The 19,368-nt window shown below is 39.3% G+C and overlaps 1 protein-coding gene across 3 annotated transcripts in view; it reads left to right on the top strand.

Moving 5' to 3' along the window:
• The window catches only part of PTPRC (protein tyrosine phosphatase receptor type C), a 57,851-nt gene that overhangs the window by 18,797 nt on the left and 19,686 nt on the right, over positions 1-19,368 (top strand). Inside the window, exons 3-8 of one of the 3 annotated variants that reach the window (XM_031505517.2) lie at positions 14,882-14,908; positions 15,340-15,465; positions 16,250-16,348; positions 17,694-17,726; positions 17,962-18,189; positions 18,737-18,862. In XM_031505517.2, coding sequence (XP_031361377.2) covers positions 14,882-14,908; positions 15,340-15,465; positions 16,250-16,348; positions 17,694-17,726; positions 17,962-18,189; positions 18,737-18,862 — 639 coding nt within the window. The remainder of the gene's footprint in view (positions 1-14,881; positions 14,909-15,339; positions 15,466-16,249; positions 16,349-17,693; positions 17,727-17,961; positions 18,190-18,736; positions 18,863-19,368) is intronic. The other 2 variants (XM_077785490.1, XM_021547393.3) reach the window with 2 other exon arrangements.

Raw genomic sequence — 19,368 nt, 5'->3', positions numbered from 1 at the left:
AAATTCAGGCACCCACATCCTGTCACACTGTATAGTTCTTGCTGGCTGCCATTTACCAGGAAGTTGAAATAAGTCCATTAACTCCAAACACTGTTAAAAACCAGCAAAGATTTAAAAAGTTATACTTGATTTTTCTTATACTGAGCACAGTTGTGTGCCTTGTGAGCTTAACCCTCTGCTCATGCAACTCTTCCTGGTGGTGGCAGAGGAGGAACAAAACCAGCTCTGGCTACTTCTCTGCCATAATAGGTTTCTGGGTGAAGAGGAGTAAATTCACAGAACTGGTAGCTAATGCAACTCTTCTTGTACATCTGTAATCATTATTTGCTGCCAATTCCTGTGTACCCTTGTACCAAAGATGTTGAATATGCAGTTTAAAATTATTGAAAAATTCAACTGTGTTTGATTTTTGAAATACATATATGATTCAGATGAAGTTATTGACTAGGGAAGTAGGCATTCTCCTTTTATTACTCTATAATGTTAGCAACTTTAATTTAGCTTAACTAATAAATTATTGAATAGGGCTGAATGTGTTTATTTTGGAAATTCTTCTGAAATTGGTATGTTATTTGAAAATAAATAGAAATTTTAATTAAGCATATTAGTTTACCTGAAGTCAAACTTTATTATCCCAGTGAAAACTGGTCAAGACCAGGAAGATAAACATAGTAATATGGTTAAGCATCACAGGCTGGCTAGGCAAGCAAATCTGAACTACTGTCTCTGTAGAGGACTGAACTAATCCTTGTGATATTACCATCTCAGAATTTCAGAATTCCTGATCAAGTTGGCAGACAGCAAACTCTCAAGGCTTCCTAAACAGCAGTCTAGGTGGCAAGCCTGAAGCAGCTGTAAATTCCTCGTGAAACTCTGGTGTAAAACATGTCAGTTTTTGACTACTGAGTTAGACTGAACACATCTTTCAGATTGTGCTGTGGAGGCACTGTCAGAGTTGTGGGCCAGTTTTCTGGAGTGTGTTGTAATCAGATGCACAATGATAAGGTAATGAGGAGCCAGGCAGATAGGGACCAGACCCCTGAATGTGGGACCATTGCAGTTTTAAAGGTCGGCTGCTGAAGGAGCATCGAATCAGGAGCTTCTACATTGGTTGGCAGGGAGGGCAGGAGGCAAAAAAAAGGTCAAAAAGCCCTCCACATATGGCTTTTGCAATTTTAAGCTGCACAAGGGAGAGTAGCACTGTTGGGTGGATGTGCAGAAGGCACTGGAGCCCTGCAGCACCTGCCCCAAACCCCTCCTCTGAGCTCATTTGTGTATCAGCTGTGCTTCATAAGCTGTTGTCAGTGTCAGCATTAACACAGAGCATGCAGAGGAACAGAGGCAGACATTTTGTCAAACTTATACTACAGCCCAAACACATGTAGCAAGGGCTTTAGCTATTTTAAAGTGTAAAAGAATTCCTCTGCCCCTTCCTGCTGAGGTGGTGGACTGCAATGGGTTTTATCTGCTTTATGTGATGTCTCTATATCTCTGCCAAAGCAAAACTTAGACCTGACTAATGGATAAACACCAGCATGGACTCTCAGCTTTGTCCCCTCAGGTCTGAAGGCGGAAACAAGACATTGGGAACCTTCCCATAGTTAAGCCACTCAAATCTAACCTGAAGCTGATTTAAACTGAAAAGGGAGTTAGACCATGTGGCTGACTGACTGTGATGAGTCATAGTCAAAAAGGACACGATTCCACAGTACAGCAACACGAGGCAGAGAGGCCCCTGAACAAGCAGTAACACAACTACTAGTGGAAACAGGACTTTTACAACATCATTCAGGAGTGTAGTGCCAAAGCTCATTAACTTTGATGAGGTAAAAGATTACTTTCATTAGCAGCTGCCAGTAACTTAAAACTGAAAGACAAAACGAGCTTGGCAGTTAAGCTGTTTTAGCACTGTGCACCTTTGCACAAGTAAAAGCACTTGTGCTCCTGGCTGGAGGACCAATGCTCTGGCAAGAGGCTGCTATTCCTCATATCATGTAGACCAAAGCCATGGTCAAATAGATTGCAATGGTTCTAATGTGAGAAGTTCTTCATGATACCAAGTGCCGTGGGATCCCACTGAGCCATCAACCACTCATCTCTGCAGAGCCAGCTGCTCTATCTGCCAGTTCCCCAGTCACTCATGATGTGGGATTGAGCAGGGAGAATCTCAGCTCAGTGTAAGAGATGTTGTTGCCCTTAGTACCATTTCTTGCATTCATTGGACAATTCTTTTAATAAGTTCCATTTCCATTCATGAGAGAATCCTGTTCCTTTGGGGTAGCTGTTTGCCTCATACATGTGCCAAAAATGAATTGACAGCCTTTAACTCAATTTTCTTTTACACCATCTACTGTGGCCCTGGAGGATTGGCTTTTTGTACCCAAACAGAAAAACATTATATTCTTGGTACGGGGTTCCATTCCCTGATCGTTGTGTTCCTTGATTTCTTGGAAGTTCAAAAGTCTTTGTAATGCTTTCTTTTGACCCTGTCAACCTTAAAAACAGTTAGACATATCTTTCATTGCACTGTTTCAGACTGCTTTATGCTGTTCTCACTGCAGATAATGTTTGTCTGTCCTTAATTTCTTTGGGTCTTGGTTATGTAAATGTATATAAAGAACATATTTTATATCCAAAAGGAAAGAAATATCACATTGCATTAAAAAGACAGAATTTATTATTCATCAGCAGATGAGCAGAGCTTCTTGACCATGGGATTTCTTGACCATCATCCTTGATCATGAACTATCCTGCAAAAGGATCTTATGCGGCAAAATGGAAATCCAGAAACTAGAGTTTTACTTTTGTGTAGATTTTTCAAAGTTTCTGCTCATGAGGGTATTCTTGATAATCCTGACTAAAATGCTTCAGTCTCTTTCTTAGTTGCCTTGATAATGTTGAGCGCCATTAAAAATGAATTAAACTACTTTGAAAGTTTCCGTTTCAGCATGAAGCATAATGCAAAATGAAAAATTTGATAAAGAATTTGGGTGAGGGTGCTGTAGATTGTGCAGGGCTTTGATCAATAGTTCAGTTTATCCAAGTACACCTAACAGTTTACATGATGGTGCAGAGCAGCCCATGGAAATCCAGGTGATCCCACACTGAAGTTGGTCTCCATGCACCAAATGGAGGTACAGAGAAGGCTCATGTGCCTTCCTGGGCCAACAGAGCTGAGTGCTGAATTCAGCGCTGTCAGTGCCCACTTCCTGCTTGCGTGTGCTGCTGGGGGCTTCCTAAGAGATCTTTTACAGACTCTATAGAAGTCTTGATTCATATTATCTTTCTTCAAACTATGATCTTTTCCCAAGCTATACTGAATTCCTACTGAAGTAAATGACAAATAACAAGTTTCTGTACTTCCTGAACACCTTACCAGAAGGTTTTGTCTTTTTTAGTTTGTTTGTATTATCAGTTTTGTGGGGCATACATTTCATATTTTGCATATGAAATGCAAAATCATAGCTGCTGAATAGTATCTTCAAGTGCCTTAGTCTACACAACTGAAAAAACCTTATATATTTCCATATTAAAAATGAAAGAGCAGTTAATTTTACCAGTTCACATGGTACATTCACCAGTATTTCAAGCAAATACTGTGAAAGTATAGACTTACAAAAGCCTTACCTACATTTGCACATACTTGTGTCTTTCTGCTTCAGCTTTTCCATCTGTCATGACAGCAGCCAGTACACATACTACTTCCACACTGCTCCATCTATGGGGATGTTTGTAAACAAACTGATACTTGTGTTACAAATCATAGTGGGTTTCTGACCTCCCACCTCCAAGTGGGAGTTGTTATGGTCATAAGATATGTAATGCTGCTATGTACACATTTCTTATTATTAGACATAAGAAATGTTTACAAGTCTGTGGCATTTCCCAGCTTGTGAATAGCTGTGCCTATATAAAGAGTGTAAAATTATCTGGAGCATGAAATTGGATGTTCTCTTAACTTTGGCCTGAGGGCTTTCCGTGGGCCCCTATACATTGAAAGGTCCATACAATTCTTTTCCTAAATAAATTCTTGTCTAGCATCCTTATCCTTTGATTTTTCTTTTCTTTCCCAGATCACTCATTTATACTTTTAAAATAAAAATTGATAGTAAAAAAGGAAACTTGAAATGCTAATGAAAATTGCCCTCCACAAGCAAAAGATGGAAGCACAGACTATTTATGTTCTTTTTGCCTTGAATTATTTCAAGAGATACTGAAATCAGTCTTGTTCAAATCTTGAGGAACACGAGAGCAGAGTGGAGTCCTTTCATTCTGTGCCTTTATTTTTATTTCCTGAAACATTCAGCATACAGTATTTTAGAAAAGGATGATCAGCATAGCATTTAAAACAAAATTAGATTAACTGTTTTCACCTCCCTTTGATTCTGATTATCATGTGGTTTGTTATAGTTGGATCTCACATCTCCTATTTGTTATAATAAAAACAGCAAATGGAGAAAGAGGGGAAAAAAGAACATATTTAAAATGCAGTGAAAGGCCCAGTGCTAGGTACCAAAATTACTGATCTGGTTTCAAAAGGAAAATAAAGAAGGAGAAGGGATCAAGAAATCACTTTCACTTAATGTTCTATTCAATTCCAGAGGAGTTGTGTGGACTCTGCTCTATTCTGAAATCCGTTCATCATTGCTTTTGATGTGACATGAAGTAAGGGCCCCTTCTTGACCTGCTCAGTTGCTCAGCTTCCCTGAAGGGACAGAGCCCAGGTTCTGCAATCCAGATTTTGAGATAGTGAGAGGCTTTTGTAAGTGTGTGCAGGGCATTCTGGGGAGCTCAGGTTCAAGGAGTTTCTCTCTTTGCAGTCTGTTCCTGTTTATGCAATAAGACGGATGTGGGCATATTTTTTATGTCACTTTCAGATCCCTTGTCTGTGAACTTCATAATTATAAATTAATTTCTGATTGTAATATGCCATTACCTCCACTTTGCATGGGATGTTAGAGAGACACAGACATGGAGGGTACATCCAACCACTCATGCAGTTAAGTGAGTAAAAAGTGGAATTCCTGGGTAGGACTTGGTCACAGTTCCAATTTTTCTCATTCTAGCTGAGGACAAGATGGATTTCAGGTCACACATAAATATAGGACATTTTGATTAATTTAAATACTGTAGTTACTTCTTCTCATAGAATCCCAGAATTAACTAGGTGGGACAACAAACCTTTGAGATCACTGAGTCTAACCTATGACATAACACCACCTTGTCAACTGGACCATGGAATTAAGTAGCATATCCAGCCTTTTCTTAAACACCTCCAGGGAAATAATAAAAAAAGAATGATAAATTTTAACTGGAAGTGTTCTGGAAGATAATGACATGCATCACTGAATGATTTACTTTTCAAATTATTTTTGCATGAATAATGCTGGTAGAATCTGACCCTTACCTGATGCTTCCTATCAACATTTTATGTGTTTAGATTACTGTGTTTTAAATTGCACCCTAACAAGAATGCAGTTGATTTAGTTGTTGGTCAGTGAATCCTGGCTGTCAGAGTATTTTATGAACAATAAAAATGTTATTCAGTAGCATATTTGATGAAGGATATTCAATTCTGATAAATTTTGGCCTGAATGTCTGGAGGAAAAAGAGTAAGTGAAGATAGTAGCCAAGTAAAATCAGTGTCCCTTGAAACAAAGAGAGTTTGCTGGCTGCAGCTGGCAGCCCCGGGAGGACGAGGAAGCTGCCCAGCAGGCAGAGTTGGTATGGGAACGGTTCTCCACTGAGCTGCGTGATTTCTTTTTCCCTCTGTACTCTCTATCCTTTCAAGAAACAGAAGCTAGTTGTCTATCAGCCAGTGCTGGTTAGGATCTTCTCTTTATGCTGGAAGAAATCTGGGTCATAGGAGATGACTGAGACTAGCAGGATAGTTTAGAGCATTGCTGCTTGGAGATGTGAGGCTGGGACTTCACCTCATGGAGCACAGGGACTGCTGAGGGTCCTGTTAAGCTTGGAGCATGAAGTCGCAGAAATACAAATGACAGATCACTGGAAAAGGAAATTTTTGTGCCACATCTTTATTCTGATTTGTGAATCTTTCAAAGGCTGAGGCTGTGCAGGCAGAGTAACTGGGCACAATAAAACCCAGCACTATGACTGGAGGTACTGAGCAATGGCTTGTACATTCTCTGCTGTGGAATAATGCAGCTAGTTTTCTTTAGGCCTAAACTGCACTATCATCAGATAATTAAATTAAAATTTAATGTTTAATTTTGTGAGTAGATAAAGGCAGATCCTCACTCAGATCTTCTCTCTGACTCTAATGTGCCCTTTTGAACCACAGGACTTGTTCTCATCCAAAACAGCAGCTGAATCCCCCAGCCCCAGCATTTGACTCTGTAATAAGGTTGTTTCAGAAGCACCAAGTATCACTGCATCACTCACAGCAGCACTCCTTTGAGCCAGGTGCCATCTCCTAGAACTATCAGAAATGTTGTTTTCACAGCAATATCTGAAAAGTGTGATTTTTGCAGCAGTAATGAATTACCTTGGTGAAAGGAAAAACTCTGGGAATGGTAACTACAGCTGTACATTCACCTGTGTCACTAGGCCAGAGGAGCTCCCTGACTGCAGCTTTGGGGGCTCTGGATTCTTTTTGTCCCCAGCTGCTACTGCTGAGGGGCACGACACTCAGGTGCTGTCCGTGCTGCTACAGCTTTGCAGCAGTTATTCAGTGTTGCTCTCTGGTGGGCTGTTGCTCTGTCATTTGTCACACTCTGGTCCTGCTGGCTCAAGTCTGTGTGCCACCATGCAGCCCTGCTTGCCCTGCCCTCAGCCCTTGGCCAAGGTGAAACCATGGAACTCCTGTGGTACATTTATATATCTTTTATCAGCAAAAAAATCTGCAGTGCCTAGCAGTCAAACAAGTGGTTTGGTAGGGTGTTTAACATAGCAGTGGATCAAAGAAAAATATTATTATGAAAAGGAATAACTCATAGGCAGATGTCAGTTCTTGAAAGAAATGTTCTTTTTAAAAAGCTGAATATTTTTGAAAATCACTGATTAGAGTCCTCACTGACATAATGCTCCCAGTAAGTACAGAGCTGTTGATCCAAGGATTTCATGCTAATGGAGCTCTGAGAAACAGAAGGTATTTCTGTTTTCAACAGGCTTTATGTTATCAGTGGCTAAAATGCTGATCTGAGAATCACAGACTCACAGAAAAACTTAAGTTAGACTACACCTTAAACATCATTTGCTTGCAGCCTCCCCTACTCTTCAAATAGTACTGAACTGTTTATGGTTTGAATTTGAGCTAATTAAAGACAGTTGAGAGAAGTATTTCTGAGTTGATTTTGGTTTTTAGAGCAAAGGACCCATTTTCTGTTGCTGGCAAACTTACATAAAAAGTTATATTCAATCAGGAAGATGTCCAAATAATGCTTTAATCTTGAAGAAACTGAGAAACAGAGAAGTGATTCAGATATTTAAATATGCCATAGTCCAATGAAGGGCCTGAAATTAGGTTTGCTCCTGCCTCACACTCTCACTAAGCCAGTCAGTCAGTCAGTCAGGCTACTCAGCTGTAGCCTCTTTTTCTGATCAAAACTCTTGAGAACTAAGCTGCCTTCTGCTGTTCTCCACAGCTTCCTGTGACCAATAGAGTCAGCAATTGCAAAAGCCGTGGGAGTACAGATTGAGAGGATGATAAAATAGGTGTAAGTTCTTTCTTCCTTTGCTTGCCATAAACTATCCATTCAGCAAATCCAGAATCGTTCTGTCAGTGCCATTAAGCAGAGCAATATGGAGCAAGTGTTTCTGTTCAAGGTAGATGGGGGAAAGGAAGATCAAGGAAGGATCCAGCAGGGCTGGAAAAGTCATGACTGAAGTTAGAGGGACTGGCCCTGGGGAGCAGAGAAGTTTAGCATGGGAACAATATGAATCTGGCTCAAGACTTTCTGTGCACAAATATTGAAAATATATAAAGGGCAAAGCAAATATGAACACAGATTTTTTTGCATGTAGCACAAAATTGCCAAACAAATATCACAGCCAATCTTTCATTTCTCATGTATAGGTGTTTCTTAATGACTGTGGAGAGTACCCAGCATTTCACAGCTGATAGAACTGTTACATCAGTGTTTGATATTCTCCTCTCTTGCAGACAATTCACATGGTGATAAGGACTCCCTGCAAAGCAGTCTGGTCTTCTTTTGGCAAAGATTGCCACCCCTCACTGTATCATATTAATGAACCTGTACAACTGAAAATAATTACAAATGCAAAATATGATGAAAAGGAGTTTAATAGGGACATTTCATGGCTGCACTAGAGAAGTGGTTTAGCACTAAGATAAGTCTGATTGCTTGGGCATGTGGGTGCTATGGTAACTCCATTTGCATTTGGAAGCACTTAAGCTCAAAACCACAGTATGCTGCACCCTCTTCCTTTTGAGCAGGGTTCTGTAGAAGAAAGGCAGAAGTAAACAGCATGAGAGAAACCACAGAGCAGCAAAGGCGTCGTTAGCTGTAGCTGTACAAGTGGGTTACTGCAAAGCCATCCTGTGAAGACTGAAAATGTCATTTAAAGTATGGTGCAAGTGATAGAAAACCCCTCCTTCTGACTGCTAAACACACAATATTCCTGGGTATTTATTTTAGGTTTGCAGGAACTGTGTTGGCAAAAAGTATTTGATTTGCTGCTTTTGGTTTTTGTTTTACTTCAGGTTTATGGTTTTGAGAAATTTTACATATCATTGGTAACAAGTATTGTTTCCATTAAATTAATGTTTCTTCAGGGAAATTTCTGTTTTGCTCTATGCTTTTATTTTCCTTTGGAAAAAATATACTCCTATGTTTATTTTGCATAATCAGAACCAGAAAAATACTTTTTTAAATGGTCAGAAATATTCAACATATACTGTAACATTGTGATCCTCCTTGTATCTGTCAGTTATAAATTCTTGATTCCATCCCTTTCTTCTGGTTGTTCCCCTTGTACTCGATTGCTGGCTAATTTGAACTTTTCACCTTCTCCATAGCTGTAAATGCTGATTAATGCTCACATTTGATTCTGAACTTGAGGAGGATAGGTATAACTCCAATCTTGGAAGGTGGACAGCAAGGAGAGGGATCTAGAAAAAGCATTAATTTCGGAGGTCAGTTTTCACTAAAAGCATAACACCACATCCTATCACGTTGGCCATAGTAGAGCAGCACCCACTCCTGAGCTGTGCTCTGCAGGCAGACCACACCTTCCTTCCCCACTGCAAGTCAGGCCTCAGCACTGGCAGGTGCTTGGGAACAAAAAGGCCTTTGACTCTCGGGTAATGCTTTAAGCAAAGGTTAAAGGTGCAGGAAAGAGTGCCAGGCTCTTGAGCAGCGATGCACTGTGTGAAGGAGTTGCTATGGGAGGCAATTATTAATGAACTTGTACCAAAGGAAATATTTGGAGAAATCAGATGGAAACTATTTTAATTATAATTTTGAAAAGTCAGAATGGACATTAAATCCAGATATCAAAAGCATTGGCATTGACAAAAGAAATTGGCATTTCTTAATCAGAACATTTTAGAAATTCTGTTAAATTAAAATTTACAGTTTCAACATTTTATCCCTAATTTCTGGTGAAAATAAATATTATAAATATTGCCTGTGGAAAATAAATGGTAATGTTTATTTAGTTCTAACTCATAGGGCTATGAAGACTTATCAATTAGACAATGAATAACTTAGAATTGATTTGATGGCTTCATCTTCAATGAACACAGAAATAGATTTTTATTTTAGGACCCTCAGAAATGTCTCTCACCTGAGAAAATTCTATACTGTAAACTCAAATGAGTTGTTTATTTTTTGACTCAGAGCATGAAAAATTTCACATACTTTTAATATGAACTCTATATGGCAATCTTTTACTTGATTTTCAAAAAGCAGCAATTTGTCCAGAAACTGGGGATATTAGTTTTTTTTCTTTCCCCCCCCCAGAATTAGAGATAAAGAATAAAGTGTAATTCTTTAATCTCTGGTTATGAAAGCACTTTAGCACATGTGATCCCTCCTATAAAATTTGAGGTCCTCTGTGGTATAGAATTACTCAGATGTTTAAGTGTTTGTTAGTCTATTCTTAGGTCTGCCCAGATTAGTTTATAAAGTAGCAATGGATCCCTTCGTTTTGTGTTTTCAGCAAAAGTAGCAGTAACATCTCTGGCCCTGATGCTCATTTACTTTAAGGTCTCGTTAGCTGGTTCTGGCAGCACAAGGGAGCTTTAAAGCAGGTGTGAATTACATCCTATCCCACTTGAAGTTTAAAAATAAATCAAAGGGCGGCTGGCAGCATTTTGTGAGGCTCCTTGCCTTACTCACCCTTCACCTCCCACCAGGAACTGTTCTTTTCTTGCAATTTAGTGTTGGCTTGCAGGGGAGCTGCAATGTCTGTGCTGTTTGCTAGGAGACCCCCTCAAAGAGCTTTACTCCATATGAACAAGTAGACCACATCCTGTTGCTTTCTGTGCAGATGTGAAGAGCCCTGACCCTGCTGAAGCAGTGCCATTCAGCTGTGAAAAGAGGGAAGGCAGAATCTGGACCTACATTTGTTGCTTGGTGTAAAATGCTGCCTGGTGGGGGTTGCTGGGGTCTGTCCAATATGCTAAAGGCTGGAGAGATCCTGGGAAAAGGGCAGCAGCTCTGCAGACTCAGTAAGCATTTTTCCTGGCAGCAAAACTCGGCTGCCAACTGTTTTACAGACACGAGGCTGAGAGGAAGGATTACTTCCTCTGCCCCCTCCCAGCTCTGGCAAAGACACGAGGAGTACAGCTGGATGTGGAGAGCCAGCTGGTACGGCACCACGCTAGATAAAACACCAAATGCACTATTAGCAGGAGAGGCATCCTCCTTCCCACATTGCTCTGTGCCGTGTGTATGCAGGAATGCAGTCCTGCAGCAATCCTGTGCTCAGAACAGAGGGGCCTGAGCTGCAAGCATAGCCCCCTGGCCAGTCCAGCAGCAAATACAAAACCAGATCCATTTTGCTCACTGTGCAAATTAAGCAGCAGAATGGAATTAAAAGACATGTTCCATGTCATCAGCTAATAGATTTCTGCCCCTATAAGCATGATAACATTTTTAGGCTCTTAATGCTGATTCAACAGGATCTCCATCTTATCAGCTGGAGTTTGTGTTATTAATAGCACATGCACACAGGAAATGTGTGCTGGCTCTTCCTGCTGCTCAAGAAGATCTCACTCTGGACTTCCTTGAAACACATTTTTATCTTCTAACATATTGTAGGTCCCAGTTGTCTTCTGTTCAGTTGCTTGGTCCTGCCAAGTGAAGACGTTTTCCTAAGACAGCAAAAAGCTGTCTCCTTATTCAACTGGACTTCTTATACAGGTGCAACCACAGCACTGCACTGAATGCAGAGTTAGTACTGCAGAGGTGATGCAGCAGCTCCTGTAGCTCCAGATGTGACCCAGACAGCCTACTGTCCTAGGGGTTTGAGAGGTTGGCTTTTTTTTTTTTTGGTGGCTTGGATTCTTTCACAATTTTTCCATTTGCTCTTCTTGTTGAACGTTGAAAGTAGTTAATAATGCAGTACTCCCATGTCTCACTCACAGGGCCAGTACATCTTTGGCCTTTCAGGAGAAAGAGTGGTGAACTCATTTGTTTTAGGTGTATTTTGTTGGCAGCCTGTCATTTCATTGCAAACTTTTCTTTGAAACAGCAGCTGCATTCTGTCTGCCAACTGGTAGGAAGGAGAATGAAAGTGATTAGCCAGGCTCCCATCTGCCCGTGGGATGAGCTGCTGGTTATATCTTTCTCCAGGGCATGTGATTAAGGCCAGATCTGCTCAAACATTACTGATGAATTTGAAATATTTTTAGGTATGTCAGCAGGAACCAACTGGTGGCCAAATCAAGAGAAGGTAGAGGGAAACTTGAAAAACTTACTGCAGTAGTAGGAACTTTTTCTATGCTCTGATTCTTCCATTTGGGTTATCTAATGTTGTCCTTGTTATCTTACACATATCATCTTAAGAATGTCTTACAGTTGGATGCAGTTTAAGCTTTGAGAAAAATTTTGGGGTAGTTCCCATTTAAACTCAGACCGACTTGCTTAGTTTGGCAATCACCAAGCTTTCATACTGCAAAGCATGTATTTGGGGGATTGGACATCTTCATTACATTTTAAAGATATTTTTTGTTTTCAGCTTTCAAGTTTCTAGAGTTATGTTTTAGAATATAAACATGAGAAGACAGTTTTGTCTTTGAGGTAAACTTGGTTAGCCTGAGGTTAGCTCAGACATTTGTGAGTGCTGAGACATTTTTTTGAAAATAAATTAATAGTAGCAATATACCTATTAATTTCAGAGTAACAGAGTCTGGTGTGTTGCAATTCTTCTTGATTTTCCTTCATTTTACCCAGTACCTCTCAAAAAGATTTAATGGGGAAATGCATTTGCTTTTCTTTTTGAGAGGATTTTTTAGTGTTCTGGTGCCACCTATTGAATTCTTTTCAATTGTATCCTATTCCATGGCTATAATAAAGCAAATCACAGGAGAGCAGGAGACCCTTGAAATGCTTAGAAGGGCATAAAACTGCCATGAAGTTCTGTTAAAATGATAGTGCTTAGTTACAGACAGGAAAAAAGGGCAATCTTGGACTATTATTTCCCATATTGTTTTAAAACACTGCTCTGAGGAAGGCAGTGGGACCAGGTGATCTCTTGAGGTCTCTTCCAGCCTGGAGTTATATGATTTTGTGTAATGCTTAGCTCCTCTCACTGGGAGTGGGCAATAAACCTTATACTCTATTTAAGCTATTAGCATTATTCTAACTTTACAAGGGGGAGGATGGGAGGATTATTTTCACAGGAATCTTGAGGAAATGAATGAGGCAACCAGAAACACAACATCAACAAGCTTATGATCCCCCACTCACTTATGATCCCTCACTTTACTTGGAAGAGGCAATCTTGATGTATATAATTTTGTCTCTGTTTGCATCAGAGATCAGTACATATCTTAAAAAGTATTTCTGAATGTTTCACTAAACTGAGCAGAGTTTAATTTAGGACTTTTTCTGCAACTTCTTTTATTCTGTTTTTGGAAAAGTTTCTAAGTGAAAGTTAGATGATGCTCATGGAAAGTTAATATTTGTCTTGAGGTCTACTTGATGTGCTAAACCAAAGTAAGATTTGGAAAAGGCGGGGGAATAATTGATTCTCAGCTAATAAGCCTTTTGAAAAAAGAAAATCATGTTGTGGAATTTAGAATGACTAACTGCCAGCTTTCAAACACTTAATTGAAAACCATGAAAATATATTGAAAATTTATTGCTTATAGAAAATATGAATGGATATGAATGTTAGCTTTTACAGGGTTCCTTGGCAGTTTAATGCATATAGTTATAGATCATACAATTGTTGTAAAGAAATGTTGCAGACAGGAGGTTTCAGATGCTGAAGGTACGTTGAAAATGCAAAAGATCAACTATATTTTTGTTTCTTATTTTTAGCCTCTCTTAGGTTAGGAAGCTTCATGTGCTAAGATTCTGTAGCTTTGAAAAGAATGCATGGTCTGTGTTTCAATGAAGGTATATAGATATAAATTAATTAACATGGTAGACCTGTTGTATAGTTAAATATATATTTATATATATATCATATAGTGGCTTCTACACCCATGTTATTCAATCTGTTTTCAGTCTGCTACATTTTAGAGATTATATTCTTTCAATTAAGAGTAATGTTATTTTGACAGTTTCATATGATTTCAGGCAAATGTCATATACCCATATCCTCATCTCATGGACTAGACTTTAGGCAACACTCTTCCCCACTTCTCTAAAGAAATAAATGCTGCATTACTATTTTCAGCCAAACTTAATTTAACTTCTGTTGACACGTTTTCTGTAAGGTATCAGGCTACTGGCTTTTTCCTAATTGTCAGTTGTAGTAAGAGCTCTTGCATTATTTACAGTCCACGACAAATTCAATTGCTGACAAGAAAAATGTTTGTGTATATTCATAGATTTTGTGTACATACAAAGATTTTGTGTGCATTCATATTCATATGCCTTAGACATACTTCATGACAGTTCCAAGCACCAAGAAATTCTCACTCCCTGCAGGTGACTATGCCATTGCTGGTTATGTGTTTTTAATGGCTGTTGTCAGCCTTCTGAACTGTCCATATGGGGTGCGGAGTCCATGGTGGCCACTGAGCAGCCAGCATGTGTGCTGCTGCTTGTCAGGTCCATAAGAGAAAATGTCTGGAGTCCCAGGATATCTGCTTATGTTGATCTTCTGTGTCAGAAATGAGGGACATGGTTTTGGTGCCGACACATGAACAGATATTTAGTATCCCTCACAAGTGTAAGAGTTTCTCACATAAAGCTGGCTTTTTGCTTTAAAGGTTGAAGGAGTTTATTTTCAAAAGAGTAAAATTACAGCACTAGGTGAAGTGCTGTGTAGTGAAGCTGAAGTAACAGAGAAACAGGGAAGTTCTATCTGAAAGACACATGCCACAAAAAAGAGATAAATTCCAAGAAACAAACATAGTAGGAAAGATCTGATAGAAAAAGAACAGAAGAAGGAGGAAAGAAGAGCCAAACAGTGGATGGAAGTTGGTCAGATGGGGCCCTGAGCAGCCTGATATGCTGGGTGGTATCCCAACCCATGGCCAGGGTGTTTGAACTAGATGATCTTTAAGATTCTCTCTAACCCTGACTTGACCTGTGATTCTGTGACCATATATTTGATATTCTGAGTGTCTGGTTGTTGCTATATCCACTAAATATAAATTAAGAATGTGTAATTTCCTGGGGAAAACTTAGCTGATATTTGGGAGGAAGGACTGTGTCTATATTTTTGGCAAATTCCTTGGAAGTTTAATTTACACTTTTTCTCTCTCTTTTTTCAGGGCAGGAGACAACAACGATCGCACCTGGTAAGAAACAATTTACATGGAAGAATTGCACTGATTTTTTTTTTCTTCCCTGACAATTTCTTCTTTCTGTTTCTCACACACAATTACCTCACAGAGTGTATAATGCTTTTTCATTCACCCAACACAATGAAATACGCTGTCTTAATAGGCTGGTTTTGAGTAATGTATTCAGGTATATTTTAAAACACAGCATTTAGTGTGGAAGGCACAATCATAACCAAAAAAGAATACACTCACCGGGTTGTTCATCTGACACCTGTTGAATCCCCTGCACTTTAAATGTTTGATGTGCCTTTGTTTTGTTAAAAATTCCCAGTGTCTCAGTAGGAGAGTGCTCCGGCACTGCAGCCTGGTGTTGTGGGCAGCTCTGTCCCTGCTGGGCCGGGCACACAAGGATGGAGCATTACCGACCCTGCTGTACCTCTCCACAGGTGCCAGCCTCGCACACAGCACGCACTTCTCCAGCCCCGGCACGGCCCCGAGCAGCCCGGCACGCAGCAGCAGCCCTGCTGCCCTCACCGCACGCACCCCCTCTGCCTTCGGGGATGCTTCTGCAGGTTTGCTGTCCTCCCTTAGAAACTCTAGGGGAAAACAAAACCATTCAGCACCAGGGTAGCCTTTTTCAGCTCGTGGCTCATCAAATGGAGAAGGTGTTGGTGCTTTGGCATGGTGGCAATGCCAGGACTGTGTGCAGGATCTGGTATCGGAGGGCCCGGTCTGGTTTCTGAGGGCTGAGTCTTGCTGTCACCACAGTAGTATCAAAATGCCAGCTGCTGCCAACAAGGCTGTCCGCAAATCAAGAACAGTAGGAATGAGCCTAAAAGTGAATATAGAGATCTGTCAGTGGTTTATAAACAGGGAGATAAAGAATGAAGTATAGTAAGAAATATAGTGAGCAAGATGCATGATCCAGCAAATGAGCACTACCTAGAGTTTCTGTTTATGAAACAGCACACACACTATTCATAATTGTGTTTTACTGTAAGAATATAGCAAAATGTTCTAGTTTTTCCCAGTTCACAGATTGTAACACTATTTTTATTTTGACTTCATCTGGAATTATGACTAAATATTGACCAAAAAAATTGTCATTGTACATTGCAAAATTCATTTGAAAGTGGTATGCTCCAAAAATTTGCTTTCTACTTAAATACTCTTTTTTTTTGTTTATGTAATATATTAACATCACTTTTCTTTCAGCAGTCTTCTCTAAATTACAAAAATCCCATAAGAAAAAACAAAACCAGGGAAGTGCTGTAGTGTAGGATATTTCTGATGAAAAAGCCATATGAAAGAATGAATTTCAATTTTAATGTTGATATGTTGTTTATTTTCTTACAGATGATAACAATTCAACATCCTTGCACAGCACCACCTCATCAGTCAACATGCCAGCAAGCACTGGGATCAGCCCCACTCTCAGCTCCACTCACACAATAGGTGACAAACTTGCACACAGTTACCACAGTTCTGATACATCAGACACAGAAAATGGGTTGAATGAGGCAATTAATTTAGAATGAATCAAACCTAAGCATACAAATTAGGCATACAATGGCATTAAACTTAAGAATGTTTTTAGGAACCTTACAAACTGTTTATGAGTAATATTAAAGATACCAGATTTGTTACTTGTCAAGCAACTGCAAAACAGAAATTATTTCCACACAGTGGCATATAGCAGGAGGGTAAATCTGTCAATTATTGCATCAGTACTCCTCTTGTTATTCACGGAAATTTGCCCAAGCAGCAAAAAAGTGTAAATACATCCAAGATCTGTGTGCCTCTCTGTCTTCTGGTGTCTTCCCTTTGGTTTCACACAGCAGTAAGACTTTCTTGGCATCTAGTAGCTCAAGCACTTACAGTGATTTTAGTTGCCATTGGGCTGTAAAGAGTTAGTCAGGTCAATAAAATATATGTATGTGCATGTGCAAAGTAATCCAGGAGCTGGACACTTTCCGTCTTGTTGAACTGTCCTTCAAGTAGCTGTCTGCTCTTTGACAAGCTGAACTTAGCTTTTACTTGTCAGTGTTCTTCCCCTTACAGTCTTGGTGAATCTCCAGTGGTCCTTCTCAGTGTGTCCTCTCCTTAGGGCCACCATTCAGCTGGTGACTCCCAGCCTAGAGGCAGGCAAATCTAGGGCCTACCATATATGAAGAAATTAGATATCAGTGTGTTTTAGTGACACCTTTACCTTGGGATATATTAAGTAACTGTTTGCAGGATGAAGTCCTTTGCTCAAGCTTCTCTACTGAAAATACCAGCAAAAATTTATTTTGGGTATTCTGGTGTAAAAGTAGTCATTAAACAATCGGTACTGTTTAAATCTCTTTCCAAAGGTAAGAGTGGCAGTGCAAAAAGCAGGTAAATTTTGTTTCTTTGGTGACATTTTATACAGTTCAGTTACCCATTCCACAGCACACATATCCTGGAAAACTGCTGTAGTTTATCATACTGCTATGAGAATGTATGATTTTGGAATATTCTTGTGTAACTTTGTACCCAGAAATTTTATTAATAACCAATTTGATTTCTAGTTCATTGATGTCACTGGAAAATTGTGAAAGACACATGATCCCTAAAATAACTAGTTAAAGAATGGGGTTATGTACAGCTGATGTTTCTTCCCTATTTCAAATGTGAGATGAGTGCTAAATACATTTACTTGTATTGAATATATTGAAAAAAGAGTATGGGGCAGTACTGGTCCCTCTTCTTCAATGCTCTATGGAAAAAATACCAAATCTCTTAAGACAGACCTTCATATTGTTTTCTTTTCTTATAGAAACTACCACAGTGATACCTGAAGCATCTTGTGGTAAGAACCAAACCCCTTATTCTCCTTCAGTTTTGAAATGTGACCAAATAGTAAACTCAAATACAGAAAATTGGTAAAGCTGATAAAGCAGTAAAAAAATAAAACTGATCAATTAGCATTGAAACTGATCAATTAATTGTTTTAGAAAATGTCTTCCAGTTCTGGAAGAAGTAAGATTAAAGTTATTTAACAGTTCTGGTATTTTCATCTCCATTTACAGTGTATTTTCTTTTAGATATTATCAATAACATAGAAGACTCTGAGAACAACCCTAAAATGGCTTCAGTTTTACTGAACATTCCCACAGAAGACAAAGAATATATTATTTTGGGGGATGGCATAGACATAACTGTGAGTTCCAGCAACAAATCAGTAGAGCTTCCAAAATGCCAGAATTACACTGTTAAAGTTAAAAATGGCAAGTGTTCAGACAGTACTTCTTCTTCTTTTCTTGTTCCAAAAGGTAGGTGTACAAGGGTTTTAGTAATTTCTTTCCTTGTTTCTTTTAGAATTTATTTTTATATGCAGTAATTCAATTTTCCCAAGTTTCTTTATCTATTCTTGTTGCTTTACAGAGAATCAGACAGAAAGTTTTCATATTTTGTCCATGGTTTGCAAGCTATTTTGAAGTTGTATATTAAAACTTCTCAGTATTTTCTTAAAGAACAATGAAAACAAACCATAGTATTTCCATTCTAAATGAAAAAGGGAACTTTAACTGCATTGGCCATATGCATTGTGTAAGCAATAGCAAGACCAGCCACCACTTCAAAACTGGTGTTTATGCTGAATGTCTGCACTAAAACGTTAATTTATTATTTGAATACCTGTGTGTTTTTGTCTCATTAAGACTTTTTCAATTTTTTCTTTCCATTTCTTATTAAATTCTTTGTATATTATTCTATGCTGATTGTATCTTCATATTGCAGAACAAGTCAAGAAACATAAACAAAATTTAAAGACTCAATATAGCCAATGTCATAATGATGTATAATATTCTTTGTTTCCAGTTGCCAATGAACCTCTTCAAGTCAACAACCAAGGCAACACCTCTGCCAGGTTATGTTGGAGTATCTCACTTGCCTGTGCTAATGTGACTGTTACCTGCAATGGGACACTTTCAATGTATTCTGAAAGTGGGTTATTTATTTATTTATCTTTAAAATCATTATTGATGTTGTATTTTGATGAAAGACTGGCAGATTTAATTTTATTGTGCCAGTCTGAGGAAAGGGTAGCTCAGAATTCCTGGGATTGGAGGACTACCATCCCCAAAAGTGCGGATCTGGGAAAGTTCAAACCCAGAGGCCTCTTTTGCTGAGTTTACCAGTTTCAGAAGTTGCACAAATTCTGTAGATTTTGAGGTCCTGTTTGATTTTCTGAAGGGGAGCTGAGCAGTTTGGAAATGCTGCAGTCTGCTCGTGCTGTGAGCTGACCTCTTGCAGGCTGCCTTGGCCAGTGGCTGCACAGGCTCCTGGATGGTGTGAGGCCAGGCTCTCTGCTCTCACAGCCAGCCAGCCTGAGGACATGCTGGCTCAGAGACACCTAGTGTCATGGGGCAGATCTGGATGCTGAGTGGCTTCATGTGTCCCAGAAAAATGGGTGATGAATGGCTGGGGCTGGAGAATTCCTGCTTCAGGGA

The sequence above is a fragment of the Lonchura striata genome, chromosome 9 (genome assembly GCF_046129695.1).
Source record: "Lonchura striata isolate bLonStr1 chromosome 9, bLonStr1.mat, whole genome shotgun sequence".
Classification (NCBI taxonomy): Eukaryota; Metazoa; Chordata; class Aves; order Passeriformes; family Estrildidae; genus Lonchura; species Lonchura striata.
The sequence above is the reverse complement of the archived record's forward strand: the minus strand, read 5'-3'. Positions and strand labels throughout refer to the sequence as shown.